Below are 24,530 nucleotides of genomic sequence, written 5' to 3'. Positions count from 1 at the left end.
AATTCTAACTGTGAAAGGGCAGAAGTAAAGTGACTCGTTCAGTCTGTTATGACAAAGTTACACTTTGCCACTGTTCATCATGGAATAAGAACTAGAGCTGGGAGAGGCCTCAGAGGCCAGCTAGCACAGCCCTGTTATTTCACAAATGAAGGAACTGAGGAAGGTTCGTTGCTTTTCCCGAGGGCACATGTGTAGTATTAGAGGTTGGGATTTGAACTCAGGACTTCTTACTGCAGAGACAGGGTTTTTCTTTCTTTTTTTTGGGGGGGTAGGGATAGGGTGGCACAGTGGCTCCTTTCTGGTTAAACACTTTTTAACCCTCTCCAGTGGATCAGCTACATTAACTTTTCCTTTGGTACTTATATAGTTATCTCCCACCCTCTTTTCAGCTTGTATTTGACAAGTTTGTTGTAGATGATGAGTTCTCTAGGTTAACCATAATCTCAAGAAGCTTATTAGGGATGGGTATGTCTTTTGGTGTATACTCATTGTGCCATTTGGATCTGAAATGAATTAAGATCTCATTCCTTTCCTAGTTTCATTCTGACCGCCTTGCCAGATTCTGCCCTTTTGGGCACTAAATGGTTATATTTGTCCTCACTGTCAGAGCTTTGCACTGTTCTGACCTGCCCATGACTGTTCCTATTTCCTATCTTTTTAGACATTCTCATTTCCCCATTTGTTTTTTTACCACATGTATCTCCTCACTGAAAAACAATCCCCTACTCTTTTGTGTGTGTGTTGTGTGTGTGTGTGTGTGTGTGTGTGAGTGTGCGTGCGTGCGCATGCACTGGCTCGCATCCTGAACCTTTAGGCAAGTCTTGGTCTGTTGCTAAAGTGATTAAACTGACTCATTTGTGTAGACTGCAGATACCGTCTTTTAATGAATTAACTGCTTGTGCCATTCCACAGAATGGAAAAGTATAAAGACAGCCAGGAGAAAACCAAAGGTTAATTTTTGCTCGGAGTAAAGGGGATCTGGCTTTTTCTAGAGATCGCTCAGGTGAAAGATAGAAACATGGAACAGAAAAAAGAGGGTTTTAAGATGTACACCCCCTATTCCACCCCACTGTGACTCACGTCTCCCCTGATTAGCCTTTAAGGAATAAAATGGGAGAAGTATTAAGTTTAGAAAGAGAAAGAGCTAAAAAGAAGTCCACTGAGACGATATCACAAGATAAGTTACATCAGGATTCTATTTGAGAAATTGTGTCATAGTAGAAAAGTTCTAGAGACTTCAGCCTCTTCCTTCATGAGAAGATTCCAATTGTAAGAATGAAACACCAACCCTCTGCATAATGACTCTTAGAAAAAGGAACCACAGGCTGATGAGCAATGACTTCAAGAATGTCCATTTCCCCTTGATCACATTGAGCCCCCACAGGAAATCTCAGTATTTCATGTCAGGACATAAGGCACTGTGAGGACGTCAGTGTACCCAGAGGTTTGTGGTTTCTGGTCGTTTGGTGCCAATCAGAAAACTTGCTGAAGAAGAGTGAGAATTGTGGGAATTGTGCTTAGTATGTCATCAGCCATGTACTAAATAAAGAGAGCAAATGATTTCCAACACTTTAAAGGATAATCTTGATATAGAGTGTTTTCTGTGGTTTGTATGGTACTCCTTTCTTCTCTTGTTTTTTGTAGCCTTTGCAGCTGACTTTAGGTAGAATCATTCTTCCAATGTTCCTTAGACAGACACCCAAGGGAAATTGGAATGGTGTTTTGGGAGTCCACTTGGAGTTTATATTTCTTTATGATGAAATGCTAATAACTTGCAGGGTCCCCCTCTTCCCCATTCGAGAAAGGTTGATTTGCCAATAGTTTTACAATTTTTGAAGTATTCATTTTTGGTAAATATTAAATTCGTGCTATGGCAGCTAGGTGGTGCAATGGATAGCGTACTGGGCCCGGAGACAGGAAAACTCATCTTCCTAAATTCAAATCTGACCTCAGACACTTACTAGCTGGGTAAGTCACTGAACTCTTTCCCTCAGTTTCCTCATCTGTAAAATGAGCAGAAGAAGAAAATGGCAAACCACTCCACTATCTTTGCCAAGAAAACCCTAAATGGGGTCACAAAGAGTTGGACACAGCTGAAACAACTGAACAACAGCAGCGTGCTCAGAAGTGTGCACTGCGGGGTATCTGAAACACTGAAAACCATTTCTGGGAAGAGACGAATGTTGAAGGGCAGTGTCACGGAGGTCCATTTATTTCTTCAATACACACATGCATTTAGCCATCAGGAAATCAGTGGGGCACTTTTCCTGATAATTAAATGAACGTGGAGCATGCATTTAAAACCTAGAGCTTTAAAATAGAGTAAAATTAGTAGACTTTGCCAGATGGAATTGTGAAAAATCCGATGGAGAAGTGGATTAAGGAGTTGTTTGTTCTTTTCCCTGAAAGCACTGTTTGTAACATCAGTATAAAGAATACCGTTAGGGTAAAGGGGCACTGGTTATATTTAATTTCAAAGTAATAAGATCGGGGAATGTGTACATACTCAGTTATGTACTTGAACCTTGAAACCAATTTGTGATTTAGTTAATGACCATAAGGAAAGTTGTGCAGAGCAGAATTTTGATGTCTTAATTGTACAGAATTTTAAGAGCAAATTAGTGGTGGAAATTACTCTAAGAAATATGATATTTGCATCCATTTAGCAGATGATACCTGAAAGACATATTTATTCCTGTTTAGTAAAGTGCTGAGACATTAATTGGAGGACTACCTCTGATATTTCTGCTTAAGCCAGTTACAAACTAATCTCTAAATAGAACCTCTGACTCAGATGGTAGAATTACATAGCCCAGTTGTTCTCATGTGTATTCAGCTGTGTTTAGTGCTTTTTCTTCTCATAAGTACAGGTCAGATAAAGGGCCAGAGGGTACAGCTGTGTTAGTCCTTATTTGGGAGTTCCCAGTAATAATGTGACAGAAGGAACATACTATGGATACAAGCATTATAACTTCTGAAGTTAGGGGAGGCCATTTCTAACTATATTCATTCCCAGAAAAAAAAAGTTTGAGTTAGGAGATTTGCTGGAATCTTCTTCATATTGCCATATGTGGGACTGAGTAATGCCTGGTTAGCCAGATATGGCTTGTCTAATCTGCTGTCCCAGTCTGTGTGGGTTGGGTACATTAAAGGACTCATTGCAGGAGCAGGCAACAAATATATCCCTATGACCATTACATACCTATTTGCTTTTTTAAAGAGACATCTCAATAGCTATCTTTTTTAGCTTAGGAGATGATTTTAGGAATAATATATGAAGAGCAAGGGGAGAGACGACTGCAACCATTGATCCCTTGTTGTTGTTTTTTTTCCCCCATCCCCTTTGGTGACTTTTAAGTAAAATCTATTTTTAAGAATAATTTTTTTTTCAGTTAATGAAAACCTACCTTCTCTCCGATTCTATCCCCTTCCAGCCTCTTTCCCCCATGTTAAAAGAAAAACCCTTATAACTATACTAACAATTCAATAAACTCTACTGTTTTTATTCTTGGGACTTCTGATTTCCATTATACAGACTTTTGGGGTCTACTTACGTGGGCTATTACAAGAAGCGTAATTAAGATGTGCAGTGGGGTGTTGATTCCCTCCATTTCTAGGAAGAGGTGACGATTTGATATGAAAAGACTATTGAAATGTAGTGTAGAAAACTGTTGGGCATGAGTGCAGCATGTGGTGGTCCAGCAGTCTCCTGATTACTTAGCTGTGCTGGTCTCTGACTCACTGACCCCTGTACTACTGAGATCCACACGATGCCCAGATGGCACATGGCAATGTCTCTGAGCTGCGACTCCCATTCTCTGCAATGCATTCTTTAGTGATGTGTCAGGAGCTATTGGTATTAAGCTCCTTTTTTTACTCATCAAAAGCAGAGTCTAAGGGTTGTTTATCTTTCCTTAGCTAACAGAGGAAGTTTAAATTCCCACTGTGAAATGGCACTGATATGTCTGTATCATGTTTAGTCATGTAATTAAATGAAAATCCTTAGTGACAGTAATACATTTTCAGTCCCTACATGATCTTCACGATCACTGTACAATATTTATTAAGCCCTTTGTTCAAGGTCTTGTTGGGGTACACAAAAAGGAGATGCATTAAAGATAAAGGAATTTGATAGACAAGACACTGGAACACAGGACAAAAGGTACAGAATTTACATGAGTACATATAGCCATTACAATACTCAACCCTATGGGTAAATGCCTAAATGCTTGGTTAATGAGTGGTAGGATAGAAAGATATGAGGTGGACATGGAGAGAAGTGAAGTAGGGAAAGAACTTGATTAAGGGAAAGAAGGTAAAGTATTCCTGACAAGGTAAATTTTTTTTAGGAGTTATTTCCCTTTGCCCCAATTAGTGCCTGTGCTTCATGCCAAATAGTTAAGTAACTGACAGATTTTATTTTGCATTCCTGAATTCCCAGGAATTTGGTTATAGAGTGTACCATTAATTTAGTGGGTGTTGTGGAGAGAGGTTTATGTATCCTCCCCTCCTTGGAGACATCATGATCTACTCATAGCATAATGCCTGGCACATGATAGGCACTAATAAATATTTATTGTCTACCAGAGTTACAGGAAACCTTGGCTCTACACTATTGGTTCTATCCGTGTCCCTGAGCTAGTTCTCACCTTCTGTGAAAAAAATAAAAACAACAACAAAAACCCAAAACTCAGTACTTTTGCATCTTGGCCAGTGAGTCTCTTAGAGACATATTTATTAATTAAATCCTGAGCATATTTATAGAGAAATACAAAGGGACAAGTTCTGTCTTGCTTATGAAAAATCTCTGACCCAAGCCATTTCACTGAGAGTTTGTAGGTTCAAGAACAAAGACAAAATTATATAGTGAGGATTTAACAAGGGCGGAGTTTTTGATTCATCATATAGTAAGTACAATTGTAACCTTAAGTATACCATGAAGAATCATTTCCCCAAAACTATTCAGCCCAGTCTAGGGTGGGGAAAGGGGTACTGCTTTTATAGTTTAGCCATTACCTTAATCAATTTCAGGGAGGATTCCATCCAGGGCTGATCAAGGCCTCTTCTGTTACAAACTAGAAAGGCCTTTAATAAGAATGAAGCAAGATTTCACTACAGGGCATTGTCTTTTTGATCTTTAGGCCTGGTAAGGTGTTCTAATCAAGTCACAACAGACTTTAGACAAAGACAGTGGGAAAATATTCTAAAGAGGGAATGGTTGGGGGAGGAGGTTTCTTGTGCCTCTCTGCTTTCTCAGTAGCAGTATGGATTTCCCTGTTCATCACAGGGTTGGTGAGAGGACTCTTTTTTAAATATCTCCAGAGATCTGAATCTCGAGGATGGTGGCATAGTTGGGACTGGATTCTAAAAAAAGTTTGAACCCTGGGAAGTGATGAGAGTTAAGTAGTTTTTCTTTCTGCTGTTATCTAGGATCTGTGGGTCAGAGAAGGGGATGGAGACATCTGGAATGTCCATAGGTAGCAGACCTTCTTAGTTATCTCTCTTTTATGTGGCTTCTGAAGGAAAAACTGGGAGAAAGTGCTCTCTAGCCAGAGGACCCAAAGAGAAGTAAATTTCTGAAGGTTCCTTTAAACTCACAATTGTCCGTTGGTCTTTGCTCTAGATTTCTGGCTTGTGGTAATTTAATTAAAATAGTAGATTTCAGCTTTAAACGATAAGTTTGGGTAGTGAGGTGTGATATAACTCTGGTGTTCTGAGACCAGCTGGTCTTGCCCAGCACGGCTTTTAGTGCTGCTGATGCTATTGCATTCATCAGGCACTTGGCCCAGGCCATGGAAAACCTTGAGAGGAGACAGTCTGCTGTGGGGCAGGAGCTTTGTCCTGGAATTTCCTGGCCTTTGTCTGTCTGCTGCAGCCTCGGTGTTTCGAGACACTTGTTTTTAGTGTTAACTTCCTTCTGGGGGAAGAGTTGTGCTGCCAGTCTCCGAATCTGCACATTATATTCCCTGTGCCAAGTAACCCCTCATTGCTGGTCAATCAGGCTTCTTCCCAGCCTTCTTCTGCTGTATTTTTGGTTAGGCACTTAAAATTATTCTGACTTCTTAAACTTCTTCCAAGTCGTCTTCTACATGATGGGCAAACTGGCTTTTGAGAAAAGCAGTTCCTATTATTATTCAGGCCCACCTGAGTCAGTGCCTTCAGGCATGGCATGTTGGGCATTGAGAAAAGAAGGTTTTGGGGAATGGAGGCAGCTGGCCCCACCAAAGCTCCCAGTGCTTTACTGGAGGCAGGTAAGTAGCTGGACATCCTTGGAGGCCTGAGGGACAAATGTGACCTCACTGTCCATCAAGGGTTGCCAACACCCTGATTCTAATGGTATTTTTTTCCCCCACTTTACAGCAGAGAAAATCATACCTCGAGCGCAGTGTGAAGGATGCAGAGGACAACATTCGGGAAATGCTGATGGCCAGAAGGGCACAGTAAAATGTACCATAAGAAAACCTTTATTCGACCCCCTTCCTCTGTTCCTGTTGGTAGGGCAGAGCAGCAGACTCTGGTGTGCTTTAACCTGGAGGACGTTTTGGAAAGTCTTGCTTTTATTTGGACCATTGTTAGGCTGCTGCCTTCACTGTGGTGGCCTCCTGCACCTCTGGCTGAGCCAACTGCATATCCTTGGCCTGGGGCTTGATTATGACCTGCTGAGGGTGAGAGGAGGAGGAGAGCCCTGGGCAAAGGAGGTAGCCCCTGCCCAATGACTCCAATGTTACCAGTTTTGTTAAACAAATAAAAGGTATTCATCCCCTTCTTCCAAGGCTGCTTTTCCTATGACTAAAGGGGTTTGCTACTCAGGGGATGGGAGGGAAAGACATTCTTCCATAATCTATAATTCTTCAATAATCAAGATTTCTTGCTGTCCTAATTTCTTCTATTGAATGTTATTGCTTCCTCAGCTTTTGTCCCAAGGTTTCCTTCTCTCATGCCCTCTTCTCGTCCTTATTTTTTCTAGGCCTCAGTTTCCACATCTGTAAAATGAGAAAGTTGACGCTGAAGTTTCCTTCAGCTTTAACATTGTTTTGATCCTCCCAAGAGAGTGAGATCTTTGTATCCTCCCGTGATCCTCCTTTACCTCTACCTATAATCCCATTATTTCTTTTTGGTTACCTTGAGTAAGCCTCTTAGCTCCTGAGAAACTGCCCTACCCTGCTTCTAAATATGGCACTTGAAAGGGAAGAGAGTTAGGGGTCCACTTATCCAGGTTAATAAGCAGGGAAGTGACTTCATTCTTCAGATTTTGAACTTTTGTGGCTATAGGGGATGAAAATAAGGTTGTGATAGATTTTCCAGTGGGGGGCCTGTGCTGGAGCTGGAGCCTACCAGCATCAAATAGGAAAGGATTTTGCTGTCCAGACTTGGTGTTCTAGACAGCAAGACCTGAGGCTAGGACTCCAATAAAATAAGAATAGGGAGGCTATTGGTTCTGTCCCAGGAAAGGCTGGGGTTCATAGTTATCTCCTTTACACAGTGAACCTCTTGACATTGTAATGTCCTTGTCAACGTTGGGCAATCCTAAGTATTTGGAATTTGTTGGAGGCAGTGAAGGTGTGATTTTTCCCTCCCTCTTCTGAATAAAGAAAAGGTCATCTTTGCAGGTCGTCTTCTCTGTATTCCCTACCCTACCTCTGTAGGGATTTGCTGGTAACATTTCTACCAGAGGGGCTGCCTCCAGGTATGATCAAATAAAGCATCTGCAGCAGGGAAGACAGGAGAAATTTCAGATTGACTCACTAGTCTGAGTTGGTTCCTTGCTGCTTTGCCTCATGAGTGGTGGTTTGGTGCCACTTGGTGGCCAGAGCTGGGATATATATTATAACTCGGTAATATTACTTAGGGATCAAATTACCACTTGGAGGACAGATGTTTTGTAAGATAGTGTTAGAGCAGGGACCTTGTTTTCTCTCTGGAGGCTTCCACTGTGAGAATGAAAAGCAAACACCACTTAGCCACATACTCAGTTACTTAAGGTACAGTAAGGGCCAGTGTCGCCTCTGAAGCAGCGTGTGAGACAGTAAACTCCAGGGGTTCAAGAAAGAAAATACAGTTTATCAGGGCAGCAGGGGCTCTGAGCAGGCTTGAGAGAGAAACAGAGGTTAGTGTCAGAGGTAAAGAAAGAAAGGAATAAACACAGTGATTGTGGCTGGAACAGTCTCTATTGTTTTTCTAACACAATATTTGAGTAGCAATCTGCAAAGCAGTTTATATTCCCTACTTCATTTGACTCTGTTAGGTAGGTAGACAGATACCTTTTTTACAGATGAGGAAATAGATGTTATGTGATTTGCCTGGTCACCCAGTATGGTTAGCGATAGGGTGAGGACTAGAATCTAGGTTTTTCCTGACTTCCCTAGACTAGTGCTCTTTGCACTCTGACATATAATATGCCTGGTGCTATGAGGTGGCTGAGCAGAAAGCATACTAGCTGGACCTGCAGGGGCAGGGGGATGAGAACGGATCAATTAACTTGCCTGAGGAGCTCCGCTGCTGGTCTTAGGCACTGATGTGGTTGCAGGAATACTTTCCTTGGCTTCATCCTAGCCTACCACCCAGTTTGGTGCCAGTGACATAACCAACATAGAAAGGTGAGGTATCTGTCCTAGCTTCTAGATGGCAGCCACAAACTCAGTCATTAGGCTGGAAGCAGGCTACTGATGAAAATTTTTTAAAGTTTTGTCCTAGTTTTTAAATGATGAAACATGGACAGAAGTGGTTTTGGAGTCTAAGCACATACACTACTTGGCCTCAGTGTGTGCCTACAATATTATCCACAAACACTGCTTATAAACACAGAGAAACTCGTACTAATGAAAAGATACACCAAGGCTCTGATTTCTGATCTTATCTAGAATTGCATCTATACAAACACTGGGACTTTTGAAAAATTTATTGACAAGGAAGTATTGAAACATTAAGAGTTAGGAAAGAAATCATTCAGTGGCTTGTATTGTTGCATATTTTGCCACTGCCATGAACAGTACAATTTAAAATGATAGATATAAATTTCATATTCAAGCCTTTGGCCAAAAAATCATTTAGCACATTTGTTAAAGTACGACAAAAAATTAGAAAATGAACATTAGAAAGATCATGTCACTAAATTAAATTGAACAGCAAAAAATCACTACTAATCTAGGATTCCATTATGCTGCAGTTGAGATATCGTTGCAGAACTTGTCATTCATTATAGCAGTAGAAAGAGATCAGGACTCAGAACTCCATCGATTGAGGATACAAAGCCTTCTGGGAAGGAGGTCAAGGCTGTTCAAGTTAACATGTCCCAAAGGCAACAGCAGCAGAGAGCAGTCCAGCAAGCTGTGAGGCAGGTAGCTTGGCCTGTGTCATCCCGTCTTTGGTCTTCCACCACATACACTGAGGGAGAAGAGAAGAGACAGAAAGGATAAGAAAAAAATGCAATCTAAGTTTTAATGAATATGTCTTGGAGGATGTAGCAGAAACAACAAAGCCCTGGCCTTGCCTGCTTACCACTTTCTAAATTGGTGATTGTTAATGAATGTGAGTTTCCACATACACACAAAATGGCTAATGCCCTGTCATTAAGTTGGGTACTCTTGCACCCTTCAAAGGGAGAGACAAATAACAAATTGCAATTCGATTATTATAACTAGAAAAGGATGATTTTTAACTCTGAACAAGCATTAATTAAGCTGATCCTCATTCACACTAGTAAATTAATCCAGCAACTCTTGTCTTTCCTCTTTTGTCTCTGTTCCATTTTTATCTTTTTTTTTTTCCCTGTTAAAAGAGTTCTGGGTTACACTGAAAGGAACAGCAACTGGAAAAAGTTATTTTATTATTGAACCTCTTACAATCTTCTGGCCCTCTTTGCTGACAGTGCTGTAAGGCAGGGCTTCTTAAACTTTTTCCACTTGAGACCCCTTCAGCATTTCTTAAACTGTGGGTTGGGACCCTGCTCTGCTAAGGCAGCATTTTTCAAAGTGTGGGGGCGCCTTAAGATACTTTCAGAAGGTGGGGTTGGGGGAAACACACAGGCGATGAAACTAAGATATTTTAATTTTTAATAAGGTAAATAATGATACACTTAATCCATACGAAAAACAGCTTTTGGGGGGGGGTGTCCTTAGTAATTTTTAAGAGTGATTGTAAAGGGATTCTGAGACCAAAAAGTTTGAGACGTGCTGCTATATGGCCAGGGGTTCAGAACAGAAGTAAAGATTGGAGAATCACTCCTCTGAAAGCTGAATCCTGCATAGAAGGAGAATGCAAGGAGGGGCTTTGGAGCATTTTTTCAGAATACAAGTTTCCTTACTTCTGGTGCAGTGAAATGAATCACCTCCCAATAACATGTGTCCACATAACGTGGCCATGCTAAAGCTGAATTCCAACAATCTATTTCATCCTCCTGGACTGAGCCATCAACACCTCAGCCTCATCTTGCACAGACAATTTATGAGAATAAAATATGGACAAATGAGCCTTTCAACTACTCACGTATGGACAGTTTAACATGCCCTCCTTTCTACAAACACTAAACAACTTGACTGCTCCCTTCTTGTGTACGACTGCTTGCCTGAACTTCAAGCAGAGCCTCTCCCTCCCCCTTCATTCCCAGAAATAGACTGCCTGATTCATAAGGCAACCCTTTACCTATGATTCTAGCCAGAGGCTGGCTTGAGGTTGGTCACCATGTAATGATCGCCATACATGGTCTCACCCCATAGCCCTGATTCCTCTGTGTTGGATGACTCCACCCTTCACACTAGGGCTGTCATTGGTAGCCTCAAAAGGATCATTCCACTTGCTCTATATGAGGCTAGCCTGAAAGCTACCACTTCTATCCCAACCACTACCATTTGACATACTGTTTGTCCTCAAGGAAAGCAGATCTGCCCTCTTTCCTCTCCCTCTTCAACTTCAGTCACAGTCATTCAACTGTGAGCGGCTTTATCAGGGAACTACTGTAACAAAAATCAGAGTAGTAAATGCAGACTACTTAAAGGGAGACTAAGGCCTGTTTGCTACCATCTATTTTTCTCCTCTCTGGTCTCCCTCAGTTTGGTCCAGTCTGATAATCTGTGTTTTGTGGACTTATATGATCTATATATGTAATATATTTTGAAATGGAGTATTACAAAGGTGGAAGCAGTTCAGCCAGTGGCTAGAGAGGAAGGCAGGCTTAAAACGTTGAATGCCACATCCATCTACCAGAGGCAAGTGGGAAGGCTGAAAATTTAATCTGCCTTGTACCTACAGAAATCTTAGTCAGATATTTTACAAACCTCAAGATACCCAAACCTTTATTACAATTTTTAGCTTAAAGGTAGCCAGACACCTCCCATGAAAACTAAGGACAGATGGTGAATAGATAGTGAGCCAGACCACAATTAAGAGCTAAACTACTGGTGGCAGGGAACATGAAAGAGAAAGACCAGGTCTGTGGGCCAAGAGTCGTCTCATCATTGTCCAGTCAAATTCCGTGGCAACCAAATTCCAATTATGTTTTAGCTTCTCGGCAGTCAATTATAATTAAAACAGAGCATGATGGGACATAAGGGAAGGGACATAAGGGAAATTTTGGTTGATGCTGATGCCCTGGAAGTGCCCTGGGCTTCAGGAGAGCATGTGGAAGGCAGGGTATATTTTTTAAATTGCTCTTACTCTTATGCCCAATTTATACCCAATTTGCCCCCACTGTTCTATCTACAGAGACCCTAAGTCACTACCTGCAAAGACAGGGAAAGGAATGGTATGGGTTAAAATGGAAACCCAGGACAAGGAAGTGAGTTTCTGCTTGAGAACCCTAATGTTACCACTCTCTTCAGACCAAACAGACATGTAATTTATTCTGCCAAACCATGGGTCTATGAAGGGCACTTTCACTGGCTGTCATACAGGCATCTCCCAGGCACTGATGATAAGTCCTGCGGTAACTGAGAAGAAGAAAACTCATACCTTCAAGTTCCTCCTGGAGTTTGCTCCTGACTTCTAAGCTAAGGAATTTGGGGCAGCAGAGGGAATATGCTGAGGTTCCTTGTAGCTGATGCAGTGGACAATGGGCAGAGATCCTGAATATCTAGTGAAGAAGCTTCCTCTATGGAAACAGGTAGTGCTGTTTTCCTAGTGCCCTGAGAGGGCTCAGTCTCAATGCCATGTCTCCTCTACAATGGAGGGAGGAAGCAGAAAAGGAGTGTGTGGGTCAAGAGGAAGCAGAAGTCCCTTCTTTCCTTTTTCTCCCTCCATTCTAATGACAAACACTCTCTGAATAGTGCCCACAAGGAAGAAAGGAGGGAGAGGTTAGCAGTCTTTACATGGGTAATGCTTGGAATTAGAGCTGGGGTAGGATGGGAATTCCAGATTTACTTGTAACTAGTGATGTGATGCCATCCTGACATTAATTCCACCTAATGCTGTATTCTGTCTCTTCCTCCTGGCTGTAGATGCCTTGGGCTTGTCTTTTCCATGGCCCATATGTGATCCCTGCTCCACTGTTGCTCCAGGTGATTGTCTAAAAGATGCATTACTATGGGTATTTTCCTGTTCCTGTATTGCTGGCCCTGGAAAGCAAGTATTCTCAGCTCCCTGACAGTGGTTATGTTGGGGCCAGACTTAGGGTTACCTGCTTTGCTTCTAAACTCACTTGGTGCCCTCATACAGTCCACCCTCAGACGACGATGGCCCCAGCACCAGCTTGCACAGCAGCGGCACATCACCTGGCACAGGGGAAGTGGAGCAGATGAAAGACAATATGGCACATACAGCAGAAAAGCAAGTTCAGGGGTATAGCTCAGCGGTTACTAAGGCCTGAAGCTTGGAATCACCGTTCCTAGCAAAAGATTTGGGCCGAGCTGAGGACCCACAGACCAAGTAGGATCAGGTGGCTATCAGGAAAGCAGGTCTTTCCCTGGGGGTGTCAGTGTAACCACAGCAAGGAAAGAATCAAGCACTCTTACGGATTCTGTTGATAATGCGCCCAACCTGATTATGGGCCCTTCTCTTAAGTGCAGGGAGACTGATACGGGAGATGAGGAAGGAAAGATGTAAGAGGCCAGACCTTGGCAGCTCCTAATGTATGCTCGTGCCTGTGCTGGGCTCTGTGGCAGAGGAATGATGAGAGAGCACATCAGATGAAGAGGGGTAACCCAGTGCCTTGTTGAAATCCCCACTGGCACCTTATGTGACAGCCACAAGCCCCGAGGTAAGGGATACCTACGTCTAACTCTCATGGCCATAATCCCTGCCCAAAACTATTCTCTAACAAAGACAAGATTGTCCTCCTCCCAGGCTGTAGTGTGTTCCTAGCTCACTTCCCTTAGTTTAGTTTAATCACAGTCCGTTGTCCACCTTAATGACATCCTAGGAGAAGAGATACAACTAGGGAAATAACCCAGATGGAAAGGGGAATAGGCATCTTTTCTGGTTTCTGTTTGGCAGCTACCTGCTCCAATTCCAATTCCGGGTAGGGAGAAGGCCTACCCGGTAACTTTAAAGTTTTAAAGGTTTTGTCCTGATATCAAGTGATTGACTAAGTGACTGGATTGGTAAAGGATCCAAAAGTGGCACGCATGCTGTTTTCCCAGCCTATCCTATTCCTTTTCTGAATATGCTGCTTCAGTTGCCCAGACACAGGGAACACCAGGACAGAGACAAGGGCAAAATGAACACACACGCACATGAACAGAAATTCCCATACACAGTGCTGCTCAGTGAAACCTCGCTGCAAGCACTAGGAAGGGCAGTGCCTCCCTAAAGGGTCTTGACCAGGGGGGACTATCTTTAAATTCCTACCTTAAGACATCCAACCAATCAATCTACAAGCATTTATTAAACACCTACTTTGTACCAGGCACTGAGGATACAAAAGACAAGAACAAAATAATCCCTATCCCTAAAAGGGCTTCCTTTCTATCTGGGAAGCAATATGTACACAGTAAACATAAAGTAGTTGGGGGTGGGGTGGGTGGGTAGCAGCTGAGGGAGGGCAGAGGTGGAGGTGGCATATGAGCTGAGCTTTGAAAGGAGCAAGATTTGAGAAAGGGAAAGGTAAGGAGAGAATTAATTTCAGACATGGGCTCTAGCCTGTTGCAAAGGCTAAGGAGGAAGGGGAAAATTGTGCTCATGGAAAAGCAAGCAGGCTGGTTTGGTTGGAAGGTAGAATGTGTAAAGTGGAATGTAATAAACCCCAGAAGGTCAGCTGGAGCCCTGCTGGGAAGGCTGAGGAGCTTATATTTTGTCTTTGGGGCAAAAGGGGAGCCACAGATGATTTCTGAACAGGGGAGTGACACAGTGAAAGCTGTGCTTTAGGAAAATCATTCTGGCAGCTGTGTAGAACAGAAATGAGTGGAGAGACAGTGGAAACCAGGAGGCCAATGAGGAAACCTCTTACACACAGCAGCCAAGAAGTGACAAGGGCCTGGACGAGGGTGATGGCCATAGTAGCAGAGAGGAGATGAACACTTGAGATGTGGCTGAGGAAAATGGACAAGACTGGGCATCTAGTAAAGAGGCAAGGACACTGTAAGACTACAGACCCAAGTGTCTCTTAGTAGTGTTGGAACTAGGAATACTTCACCCGGGGCAGCCTGTCCACGGGTAGGTACAGCTGTGCCCAATGGCAGCTCAGAACAGTGAAGGACTGTAGCACGGGAAAGAAACGTGGTCTGCCCAAGTCATTGGCATATGTGTGTTTAGTTGTGTCCTACTCTTTGTGACCTCATGGACCACACTGCCCATTGGGTTTTCATGGCAAAAAATACTGCAGTGGTTTGCCATTTCCTTCTTCGGGAGATATATAAGACAAATAGGTTAAGTGACTTCCCCAGAGTCACACAGCTAATAAGTGTCTGAGGTTACATTTGAACTTAGGTTTTCCTGATTCAAGGCCCAGAGCTGTATCCACTGAGCCACCTAGCTGCCCTAAGATATTGGCATTCCGAGGCAAGTCCCTGTTTGCCTTATGCTAGTTAGAGTTCTTCCTTGCAGGATGGTGCTGCCCTCAGCAAAACGTAAGGAAGTTTGGAGGTGAGGTGTGTTTTAGTGAAAAGACAGTGAGTTCTGTTTTTTATTGGAATTCAAGAGTGAGATGATTGCTAGATCAGCAAATGATTTGCATAAGAAAATGGACCCAGAGAAGTGGAGAAGATCTCTGAGAGAAGGCATAGATAGAAAAGAGGGCCCAGGAGGATCCCCAAAGTGTGGGGGTAAGAAAAGGACAATGTAGCAAATGAAACTGGAGTGTTCAGAAAGGGAGGAAGAGGACCAGGATAGAGTCAAAGTCCCAAAAACCAAGAAATGAGAATAACCAAAAGGAAAGGGGTGGTCAGCATTATCCAAAACTGCCTAGAAATCCAAAAGGATGAGGACTGACTAAAGCCATCTGATTTAGGAATTAGAATCCAATGCTGAGGTGGAAGCTGCATGCCTGAGGAGGGAGAAAGCACAAGGAGCCCAATGAGCAAAGTTACAGGATTAGAGAGAGAGTGTAATGGCTTGAGGGGATGGCAGAATAAGAGCAAGATTTTGAAGGCTGGGATAGACCAGGGCATGTCTGCAGCCAGCAAAGGTGAAAGTGAAAGGTGGGGAGACAGATGATTGATGAGTCTGGCTCCAAAAAGAGAAGTGAGGGAGAAGGGGAAAAGGGATATAGCAAGGGTAGAAATAGAGGGACTGATTGGCCTTTCACAGTCTTTTGAAAATAAAGAAGCAGCAAATTTTAGAAAGCCAGTTAGATTGAAAGAGAATCCTCGAAACAGAATAATAGAATTTTAGAAGTGGAAGGAACCTTAGAAGTTACCGGCCCAAACTCTTAGATATTTGTGTGGTGTGCAAGAAATGAATACTTATTAAAGCATTCACAAAATCAAATATTAAATGTATTATGTCATTAAATTAAACAAAACCCAACTGATCAAGGATTGTGTCTAAATAGCACTTAATCTGTGCAAAGCAGATCATTTATTACAGCAATAAAAAGGGTTTAGGACTAATGGGGATAAATATGTACTAAATGCAAAAAAAAAATCAAAACAAAATCAAACAAAAAAAAAGCTGCAAATTATTAAGAAGGCTGCCAAAGCCAAATTATGATGTCTTTGTGTTTTACCATCTAAAATGAGAAAAGAAAAAAAAAAGAGGAAGAACATATCATAGAAGAAAATAAACTCAAATTCACAAATCACCATGATTCTTTGCTTCTTTGCTTCTCTCCTAGAAGTATGGGGAAAGAAACTATTTTGAAGCACCTGGCAGAAATGACATAACCTTTCATTGCCTTAGTCTGCTTAATGAAAAAGACAATTTCTCCTTGCCTTCTAAGGGACAAGAAACTAAAGCAGATGAACTCTTATACTAGCCAAGGTGCTGCTAAATCAGCTGAGACCACTTAGAGTAACAGAATATTAAAACGGAAGGTACCTTAGAGATCATGTAATCCAACTTCTTTTTTTTCCATCACTGAAGAAACTGAGGCACAGAGAGAAGTGATCTGCTCAAAGTTACAGAGTTTACTAAAGATAAAGCTCTACTTTCATCCCCTTTGTCTAGCTCTACGGTGCCCAGACAAACCAAGTCAGTTAGGTGTGAGCTGATTACTGTTTGGACTGAATGGAATTGGACTAAGGATGCCCTGAATTTGCCCACCAACTTCATTCTCCTTCAGGTCATCACAGTGAGAATAAACAGGAATGTGGTTTGGGAACCACAAACTGCCTTACTAAAAAAAAGCACATGCATCTTCTCTTTAGTGAACAGCAACCAAGTAGTTCAAAGTTCCCTTTTTTTCTTGGAGACTTGTAAGTAACAAGAATCAAATTCCCCATATTGAGAAATGGGCAGAGGGGAAATTATTCAAGAGCCCATTCATTCTCTAACTCCTAGGGGCCAACTGGAAGGGGCAGGGCACCCAGTTGATCATATTTAAACATAAGACAAAAAAAAAATCAGTATTACAATATCCTTCGAAATAAGTTCTTCCATGATACAAACCAGACCCTTAGAAGTGAACTGAAAGGCTCAAGAGAAAGAAAATGGCAAAAACAAATCACGTGGAAAATCATCTGAGGAAAACACTGAAAAGTCAAATCATTTTAGACTAATTCAGATCCTGTAACAGAGTGCCTTGCACACATCAGGTGCTCAGAATATGCTTGCTGAATTGCCTTAGATGTCAGAATTTAAATTTTAATGGTTTTAGAGTTGACTTCATGGCTCCAGGAAGAGATACAGTAATAGCTAGCACTTCTATAGTGCTTTGCAAGCATCGCAAAATGCTTTTTAAAAACACTATCTCATTTTATCCTCATAACAATCCTAAGGCAGGTGCTATTAGTATCTCCATTTTACACATGAGGAAGCCAACGCAGACCAGGGTTAAGTGATTTGTCTGGGGACACACAGCTAGTAAGGGTCTGAATCTGAATTTGAACTCATGTCTTTCTGATTCCAGGTCCCACACTCTATCCACTCACTGTGCAACTTTGCTGTTGTAACCAACTTTTGCTGTGGGAACAGTAACCAAATCAGTACTACCCTTGTTTCTGGAAAGGCTGTGACAACTGATTGCCTGATGGCTCTTTACTACACCAGTGGGACACCCCCTCACCCCCCCCCCCAAATTACCTTCTCTGGCCACCACTCTTTTTTCTGGGTTGTCTTCCCCTGTGAGACTGTATGCTCCTTAAGGGCAACGAGCATGTCATTTTTTTGAATCTGTAACTCCAGTATCTTGCACACTTCCTGGCACATGGCAGGCACTTAATAAATGCTTTTTTATTCATTCATCTGTTATCTGGTATATAAGACCTCAAGCCTTTTATAATATACTTATTTTGCAGAAAGAGGTAGTATGAAAGTAAACAAGGACCATTCACATTAGAAGAATTCTGCATGTTTAAGCAGTATGAAGCTTTTGAAAGAGTGTAAAAGTAGATCACAATGGATACAAGAGCCACAATGAATAAAAGTGGGCCAGGAATTTGTGGCACAGGTAGATTAACGAGTTTCTTTCTGAAAATGAATAATCTAGCATCAGAAATTGTATCCTGAGAAAGAATTTGGTATGTGATAAAGGACTTACACAGGATAGGCACATACTAAATACTGAATTGAATCCAGATTTGTAGGACATACAAAACAGTGAAGGTCCAGGCTAAAAGGGCTGAACATTCAATAGTGATATTTTTTGTGACTACCTGTTATAAATGAACAAGGCTACAGAAACAAAGAAACATACTAGAACAGGGTTGCTTGGCTAGCCAGGAATCCATGAACCTGTTTTTCAAAATATTTTGATCACTGTATTTCAATATAATTGTTTCCTTGGCAATTTTCTTATTTTATGCGGTTAAAAACATTATTCTGACAAGTCAATAAACTTCTTCACCTAGGCTGCCAAAGGTATCCGTGACACAAGAAAAGATGAAGAACCTCTGTACTAGAAATGCAAGATGGGAAACTTTTTTTCAGGATAACAATGTTAACCATTTATAAAATAAGGCTTAAGCTGGACAATCAAGAATCTCTTTGCTGGATATTAAAAACAGAGGATGAAAAATTCAGGCGCAGATCATCTATATAAAATACTCAAGTTCAGGAATCAGTGAATAAAATCACAGAATCACAACATTTGAGAGTTGGAACTCAGTGGCCGTCTGGTCCAACCTGTACACGAAAGGAATCTCTATTATAACTTAATATAACCATAATAAATGGTTGTCCAGTCTCTGCTTGAAGACCTCCAAAGAAGGGGAATTCAACACCTCCTGAAGCAACCCACTGCCCTTTTGGATAGCTCTAATTGCGAGGAAGTTTTTCCTGACGTTAAGCCTAAACCAGCTCTTTTGCAACGTCTACCCTCCCCCAACCCCCCTCGTTCTGGGTTCTGCCCTCTGGGGCCAAACTGGAATAGTCTGATGCTTCCTCTATGTGGCATTCCATGAAACCCCTAGTCATGAACTTCTAGACTCTTCTCTTCCCCAGACTAAACACCCAGGCTCCTTCAATGGAACTTGCTATGTCATGGACTCAAGGCTCTTCAACATTCTGGTTGCCCTCCTCTGGACACTCTCTAGTTTCAGTCCCTTTCTCAGAATATAATGTTGTTCTTATTCATATATATATTATATCTATATATATCTATATATATATCTATATATATATCTATATATATATATCTATATATAAAATATATATAATATAAAGGCAGAGTACAGTGGGACCATCACTTTGCTATTCCTGGAAGTTAGGCCTTTCTTAATGCAGTCCAAGATTGCATTGGTTCTTTTGGCTTCTATATCACACTGCTGATGCACATTGCGCCTACAATCCACTAATCGCCACCCCCCCCCCAATCCTTTTCAGAACTGCTGTCTAACTATGCTTCCCCCATCTTGCAGTTATTCAATTTGTTTTCTGGGATTAACATTCAGAGTTGGCAGGATGAAAGACTTAAAAGGAGATTAAAACGGAAGACCCTAAAGACCAGACAATTTCCTTAATAGCTATGAGGTAGGTGGTACAGTAGATAAAAGTGCTGAACCTCAAGTTAGAAAGACCCAAGTTCAAATCCAGCCTCTGACACTTAATTAGTTGTGTGAACCTGAGAAAGTCATTTACCCTCAGTTTTCTCATCTGTTAAATGGTATCTACTTCCCAGGGTTGTTTTGAGGATGAAATGAGATGATACATGAAAAACACTTTGCAAACTTTTAAGTGCTACATAAATGCTAGTTATCATCATCATCATTATCCATGAGGAAATATAATAATTTTGGGATCTATAATGCATAAATATAAGGGACCTCCAGAAAGTAATCAAAAGAGAGTATTTCCAAAGATATACTAAAGGAATATGGCCCAGCTTGCAACTGCACAGTTCTTTAGCAAGATAGATAACAAGATCTTGTAGTTGAAGTTAATCAACTCAAGACCATATACCTTCATTACTCCATTTGGCCAATATAAGTTTAGCTTCCATTTGGTAAAGCATCTATCTTTGAAGTCTGTCATAAGAAAATCCCAACAGGTGACTATAAAGGTTAAAAAATGTGTCAAGAATTTAAGTACTCAACTTGTACACAGGTGGCCATGCAAAAAAAAAAAAAAAAAAAAAAAAGGATGGAATAGAATTAACACCTCAGAATCCCACTTAAAAAAAAAAAAAGTCCTTTGGTGTCCTTGTTCCAGAGACTAGATGGATAACACCTGCCTTGGTGCTGAATGTCTGTTCTGACTACAGACTGGATGACTGCTTGATGGGGAGGGTTCTTTCATGGATGAGGCAGTGTAGGGTTCTGTCAAAGAGCTCCATCAATGACTTTGATGCACACTAGATTTATCACTCATTGTTAAAGTATTATGTCTCAAACTGGCCTATAAAATTTTCTGCATCAGAATTGACAACCGACAAAACAGTGGCATATGCGTATGCATCTGGATGTAAAAACTAGATGTATAGAGCCTGAGAGATGCTTAGTATGTTTTGTTCATGAGAGGCTTAAGAAGCATATTGTTTTAATAAGCATATAATGTTATTATATTATAATAAGTAGATGGCATCCCTGTGCAAGCAGAGCACAAGCCCTGGATAGTGATATTTAGCAAATCACCTGAATGCTGTACCTTACAGATTTGATGGATGATGATTGTTATAAAACTAATTTGCCTGCGACGTATACGCCAGACACTCTCATTTACTGCTAACTTTCTTCGGAGGGCACTAAATTCATGTTACCAACAGAAAGGACTTAGAGATTGAAGCACAAGCCTATATGAATGATTATCATTTCCCTTATGATGACAAATAAAGTACAGCACATTAAAGAGAAAATGGATGATAATCACTGAAGATGCTCAAACCAGTGGTGACTGGTAGGTAGCCAAGAACCAAATACTGTTATGAGCCAAGAACCACAAACTCTTCAAATTCCTAAAATGAACTAAGAATGGTGAGAATGATACCTACTGGTGCCATTGGAGCCTCTGCATAAAAATGTAGCAGCAAATCCCCATTAAAGAAGCCCACAGTACAAATATAAGCATAAGAGATACTGCCCTAGAAATAATTAGGTTAGAGCTAATGGTAGAAGGCTCATTGAAATATAAAGCACAATAAATACCGTCCAGATTCTCAGAAATGCCAAAAGGTACATACTGGTTTATTAATTTTAAAAACAGATTGTAAGGGGCAGCTAGGTGGTGATACTTGCTAGCTGTGTGACCCTGGGCAAATCACTCAACCCCAACTGCCTTGCACAAGAAAAAAAAAAAGGTTGTCAGCTGTTATATAGCAGCAAATCAGGGACGGTGATGCTGAAAATGGGATTTATGAGGTATTAGCTCTCATAAAAAAATTTTTTTTTCCCCAGACAGTAACTCCATTTTATGGTGTAATTCTGGTAATTAGGCCATAAGCTAAGATTTTTTTGCATACAAGGGCCAATCCAAACTTTCCTTACTTGAAAGGGACTGATTGAAAGATCTGTATGGATTGTCAAATATTATATTAAGAAAGCCTGTGGATATCATGGTAATCTATATGAGTCATTGCTTTTCAAAAGCTTATCTCTCACGGCAGCTAGGTGGCGCAGCGGGTAGAGCATCTGCCCTGAAGTCAGGAGGACCTGAGTTCAAATGTGACCTCAGACCAAACACTTGATACTTACTAGCTGTGTGACCCTGGGCAAGTCACTTAACCCCAATTGCCTAAAAAAACAAACAAACAAAAGCTTATCTCTCTATTTAGTTATTCATAAGGAGACATAATCCATTTTGGCAAAAGTTTTGCAACTATGACTGCATCAGGAAGATGAAGCAGAAAATACTCTTTTAAGAGGTGCCATGATCTTCCAGAACTCAAGGCCACAGGAAGAACACTGTCAGAAATGGTCTTCATATTGGTTACTTTGTTTACTTAACTCCTTTTATTACAAGGGAAGGTTGGGAGGGTGGCTACTGGGAAGCAACAATGATGTAAAAAACAAAGCACCAATAAAATATTTCTCAAAAGAAATGGTGCCTATTGTACAAGAGATCTGACAGCAGACTGGTCACGGTCCTGGTTTTACATAATCCATATTCTGAATTTTGGGAACTTACTGTGTTGCAAACTCTGTGATATTAGAGCAAACTAACACCACAATATCAGGATAGCACTTTATTCATCACTCTGACCAACTGAATTTTGAGATTTTCTATTTATGAAGGTTCTGGAAACCCTGTAATCCACAGGATGGGAGAGAAAAACCTGGAGCCACCGAGCCTGAAAGGCAGAGGACAAGGTAGGAAAGGGCAGAGCTTTGTTCTATACTTCTCCAAAAGGCAGAATTAGGAACAAAAGGGGGAAATGAAAAGCAGGCTGAGAGCTAATAGTGGAGCGGCTTCCCTTGTGAAGAAATACATGTCCCCCATCACGGGAGGCTCAAGCAAGGGGTAAATAACACTATAGAAGGGAATGCTTGCAGAAGTGAGAGGTCCAGCTAGATGCACTTCTAAGGTTCAGTCATTTTAGAAAAATTTCTCAAAAACTACTTGGAGAAATGCTAGTTAGCAAGTGATAACCATAGGGCAGTTCATAGAATTTACTGGAAATTATGAATTTACATAAGTTTCACTGTTATTGTTTAATAGTTTTTTGTTTCATTGTTAAAGGCAATATATAGTATCAAGTTACAGTTAAAGAATATTGTGAATACCTGTTTGGATTACTCTATATTAAAGAAAATTATATTAGTTCTCATTCTGAACTTAAAATATTACATTTCCTGTTGGGATGCTGAGTCCAGCTGGGACATCATATTTAGTTCCTTTGTGCTTACTTATTTGTGTATTCACAATGCAGAAGCTAGCTTAAAGGCAAATTGGGACAACTGTCCTAGGCTCCAAGCAGTGGTCAGTGATATCTCCAACTTCTTTTCAGACATTTCAAACCAGATGTCTGGGAGACATCTTAAACTCATTATGTCTCAAACAGAACTCTTTCCCCTTAGTGTCCCCCTCACCCATTACTGCCATCCTCCCTGTCCTTTAGGTGCCACAATGCAGGTGTAATCCATGACTGATCACTCTCTCTCACCCCCCCATCTCCAAGCTGTTGCCAACGCCCATCAAGTTCACCTTTGCAACATCCCTTGAATATGCCCCCTTCTCTCTTCTGACACCCACCACCACTGTAGCACAGGCCCTCATCACCTCTTGCTTAGACTATTTTGATGGCCTGCTGGTGGGTCTGCCTATTTCAAGTCTCTCCCCACTCCAATCCATTCTCCTTTAGTCACTGAAGTTGTTCTCCTAAAATGCAGGTTTGACCACATCACCCCAATACTCATGACACTCCAGTGGCTCCCTATTAGCCTCCAGGATTAAACACAAAATCCTCTGTTTGGAGTTAAGAGCCCTTCATAACCTAGCCCTCTCCTACCTTTCCAGTCTTATTACACCTTAATCCCCAATAGTCCTCTTCAGTTCTGCGACACTGACCTGGCTGTTCCACAAACAAGACCCCCCATCTCTCAACTCCCAGCATTTTCTCTGGCTGTCCCCCGTGCCTGGAATGCTCTCCCTCCCCTGCTCTGTCAACTGCCTTCCCTGAAGTCTCAATTAAAATCACTGTCTTTTACAGGAAGACTTTCCCAACCCCTCTTAATTCTAATGCTTTCCCTCTTTAATTATTTCCTATTCATCCTGTTCATAGCTTATGTGCTTGTATTTGTGTGTTGCTTCTTCCATTAGACTGTGAGTGCCATAAAGACAGGGATTGTCTTTTGCCTCTTTTTGTATCACTTAGCACAGTGCCTGGCATATAATAGGTGCTTAATAAATGTTTATTAACTGACTGACCGATAGACAGGCAGTAACTCAGAAGGTTGCCAGAGAAGGAGAAAAACATTACTTTACTAGCTAGTACTTAAAAACAAAACAAAAAACCAGAAAAAATATCCTTTAAAGCTAAAGCTCATATAAATGTATCTTCTATCGCACCACAGAATAGGTAGAACTACGGTTCACCTCCTACCCACCACCCTCCTTCCTCTTTAAAATCATTTAAGCAGATTTTACCATATGGAAATGATAAAGGTGGGGAGTCACATAACGCTATTTGCCCTGAGTCCCAATTCTCCTGTCTCTCTATAGATGCTCATTTTGGGTTTCCTTTCTTTATTCTTCTTGGTATTTCTGACCTTATTAGAGATACACTTTCAGATCCCAAGTGTTTCTGATATTCTTTGTTTCCTTCCTTACTCCTCAGTTCCTTGAACCTATTTAGCACCTCACTCTGGGGGTCGATGTTTGTATTTCCTAAGACCCACTAAGGTTCTCTTGTGTATTTATCTTCTCCAGGCCTATAGGTCTTTCCCTGAACCTTCACTGAATTTAAATGAGGTTTCAAGTTTACTATATGTCAAATGAAGGGACTGATCTAAGTGGCCTTGAAAGCTCTTTCCAACTCTTCGGGATCTGACTTTTTCATTCTTACATGTTCTCTCCATTGGACTCTTTTCTGGAATAGAAGTAGATGCTACAGCACTTTTATGCTGGGGTCCAGG

The 24,530-nt window shown here is 41.3% G+C and overlaps 2 protein-coding genes across 2 annotated transcripts in view; one reads left to right on the top strand and one right to left on the bottom strand.

Annotated features, from left to right (window-relative positions):
• The window catches only part of PFDN1 (prefoldin subunit 1), a 59,596-nt gene extending 52,830 nt beyond the window's left edge, over window positions 1-6,766 (top strand). Inside the window, exon 4 of the mRNA XM_027856558.1 lies at window positions 6,361-6,766. Coding sequence (XP_027712359.1) covers window positions 6,361-6,444 — 84 coding nt within the window. The 3' untranslated portion in view covers window positions 6,445-6,766. The remainder of the gene's footprint in view (window positions 1-6,360) is intronic.
• A 2,115-nt stretch (window positions 6,767-8,881) lies between these two features.
• CYSTM1 (cysteine rich transmembrane module containing 1) overlaps window positions 8,882-24,530 on the bottom strand; it is a 102,284-nt gene continuing 86,635 nt past the window's right edge. Inside the window, exon 3 of the mRNA XM_027856559.1 lies at window positions 8,882-9,384. Coding sequence (XP_027712360.1) covers window positions 9,278-9,384 — 107 coding nt within the window. The 3' untranslated portion in view covers window positions 8,882-9,277. The remainder of the gene's footprint in view (window positions 9,385-24,530) is intronic.

The sequence above is a fragment of the Vombatus ursinus genome, unplaced genomic scaffold (genome assembly GCF_900497805.2).
Source record: "Vombatus ursinus unplaced genomic scaffold, bare-nosed wombat genome assembly UNPS02011572.1, whole genome shotgun sequence".
NCBI classification, from domain to species: domain Eukaryota; kingdom Metazoa; phylum Chordata; class Mammalia; order Diprotodontia; family Vombatidae; genus Vombatus; species Vombatus ursinus.
The sequence above is the reverse complement of the archived record's forward strand: the minus strand, read 5'-3'. Positions and strand labels throughout refer to the sequence as shown.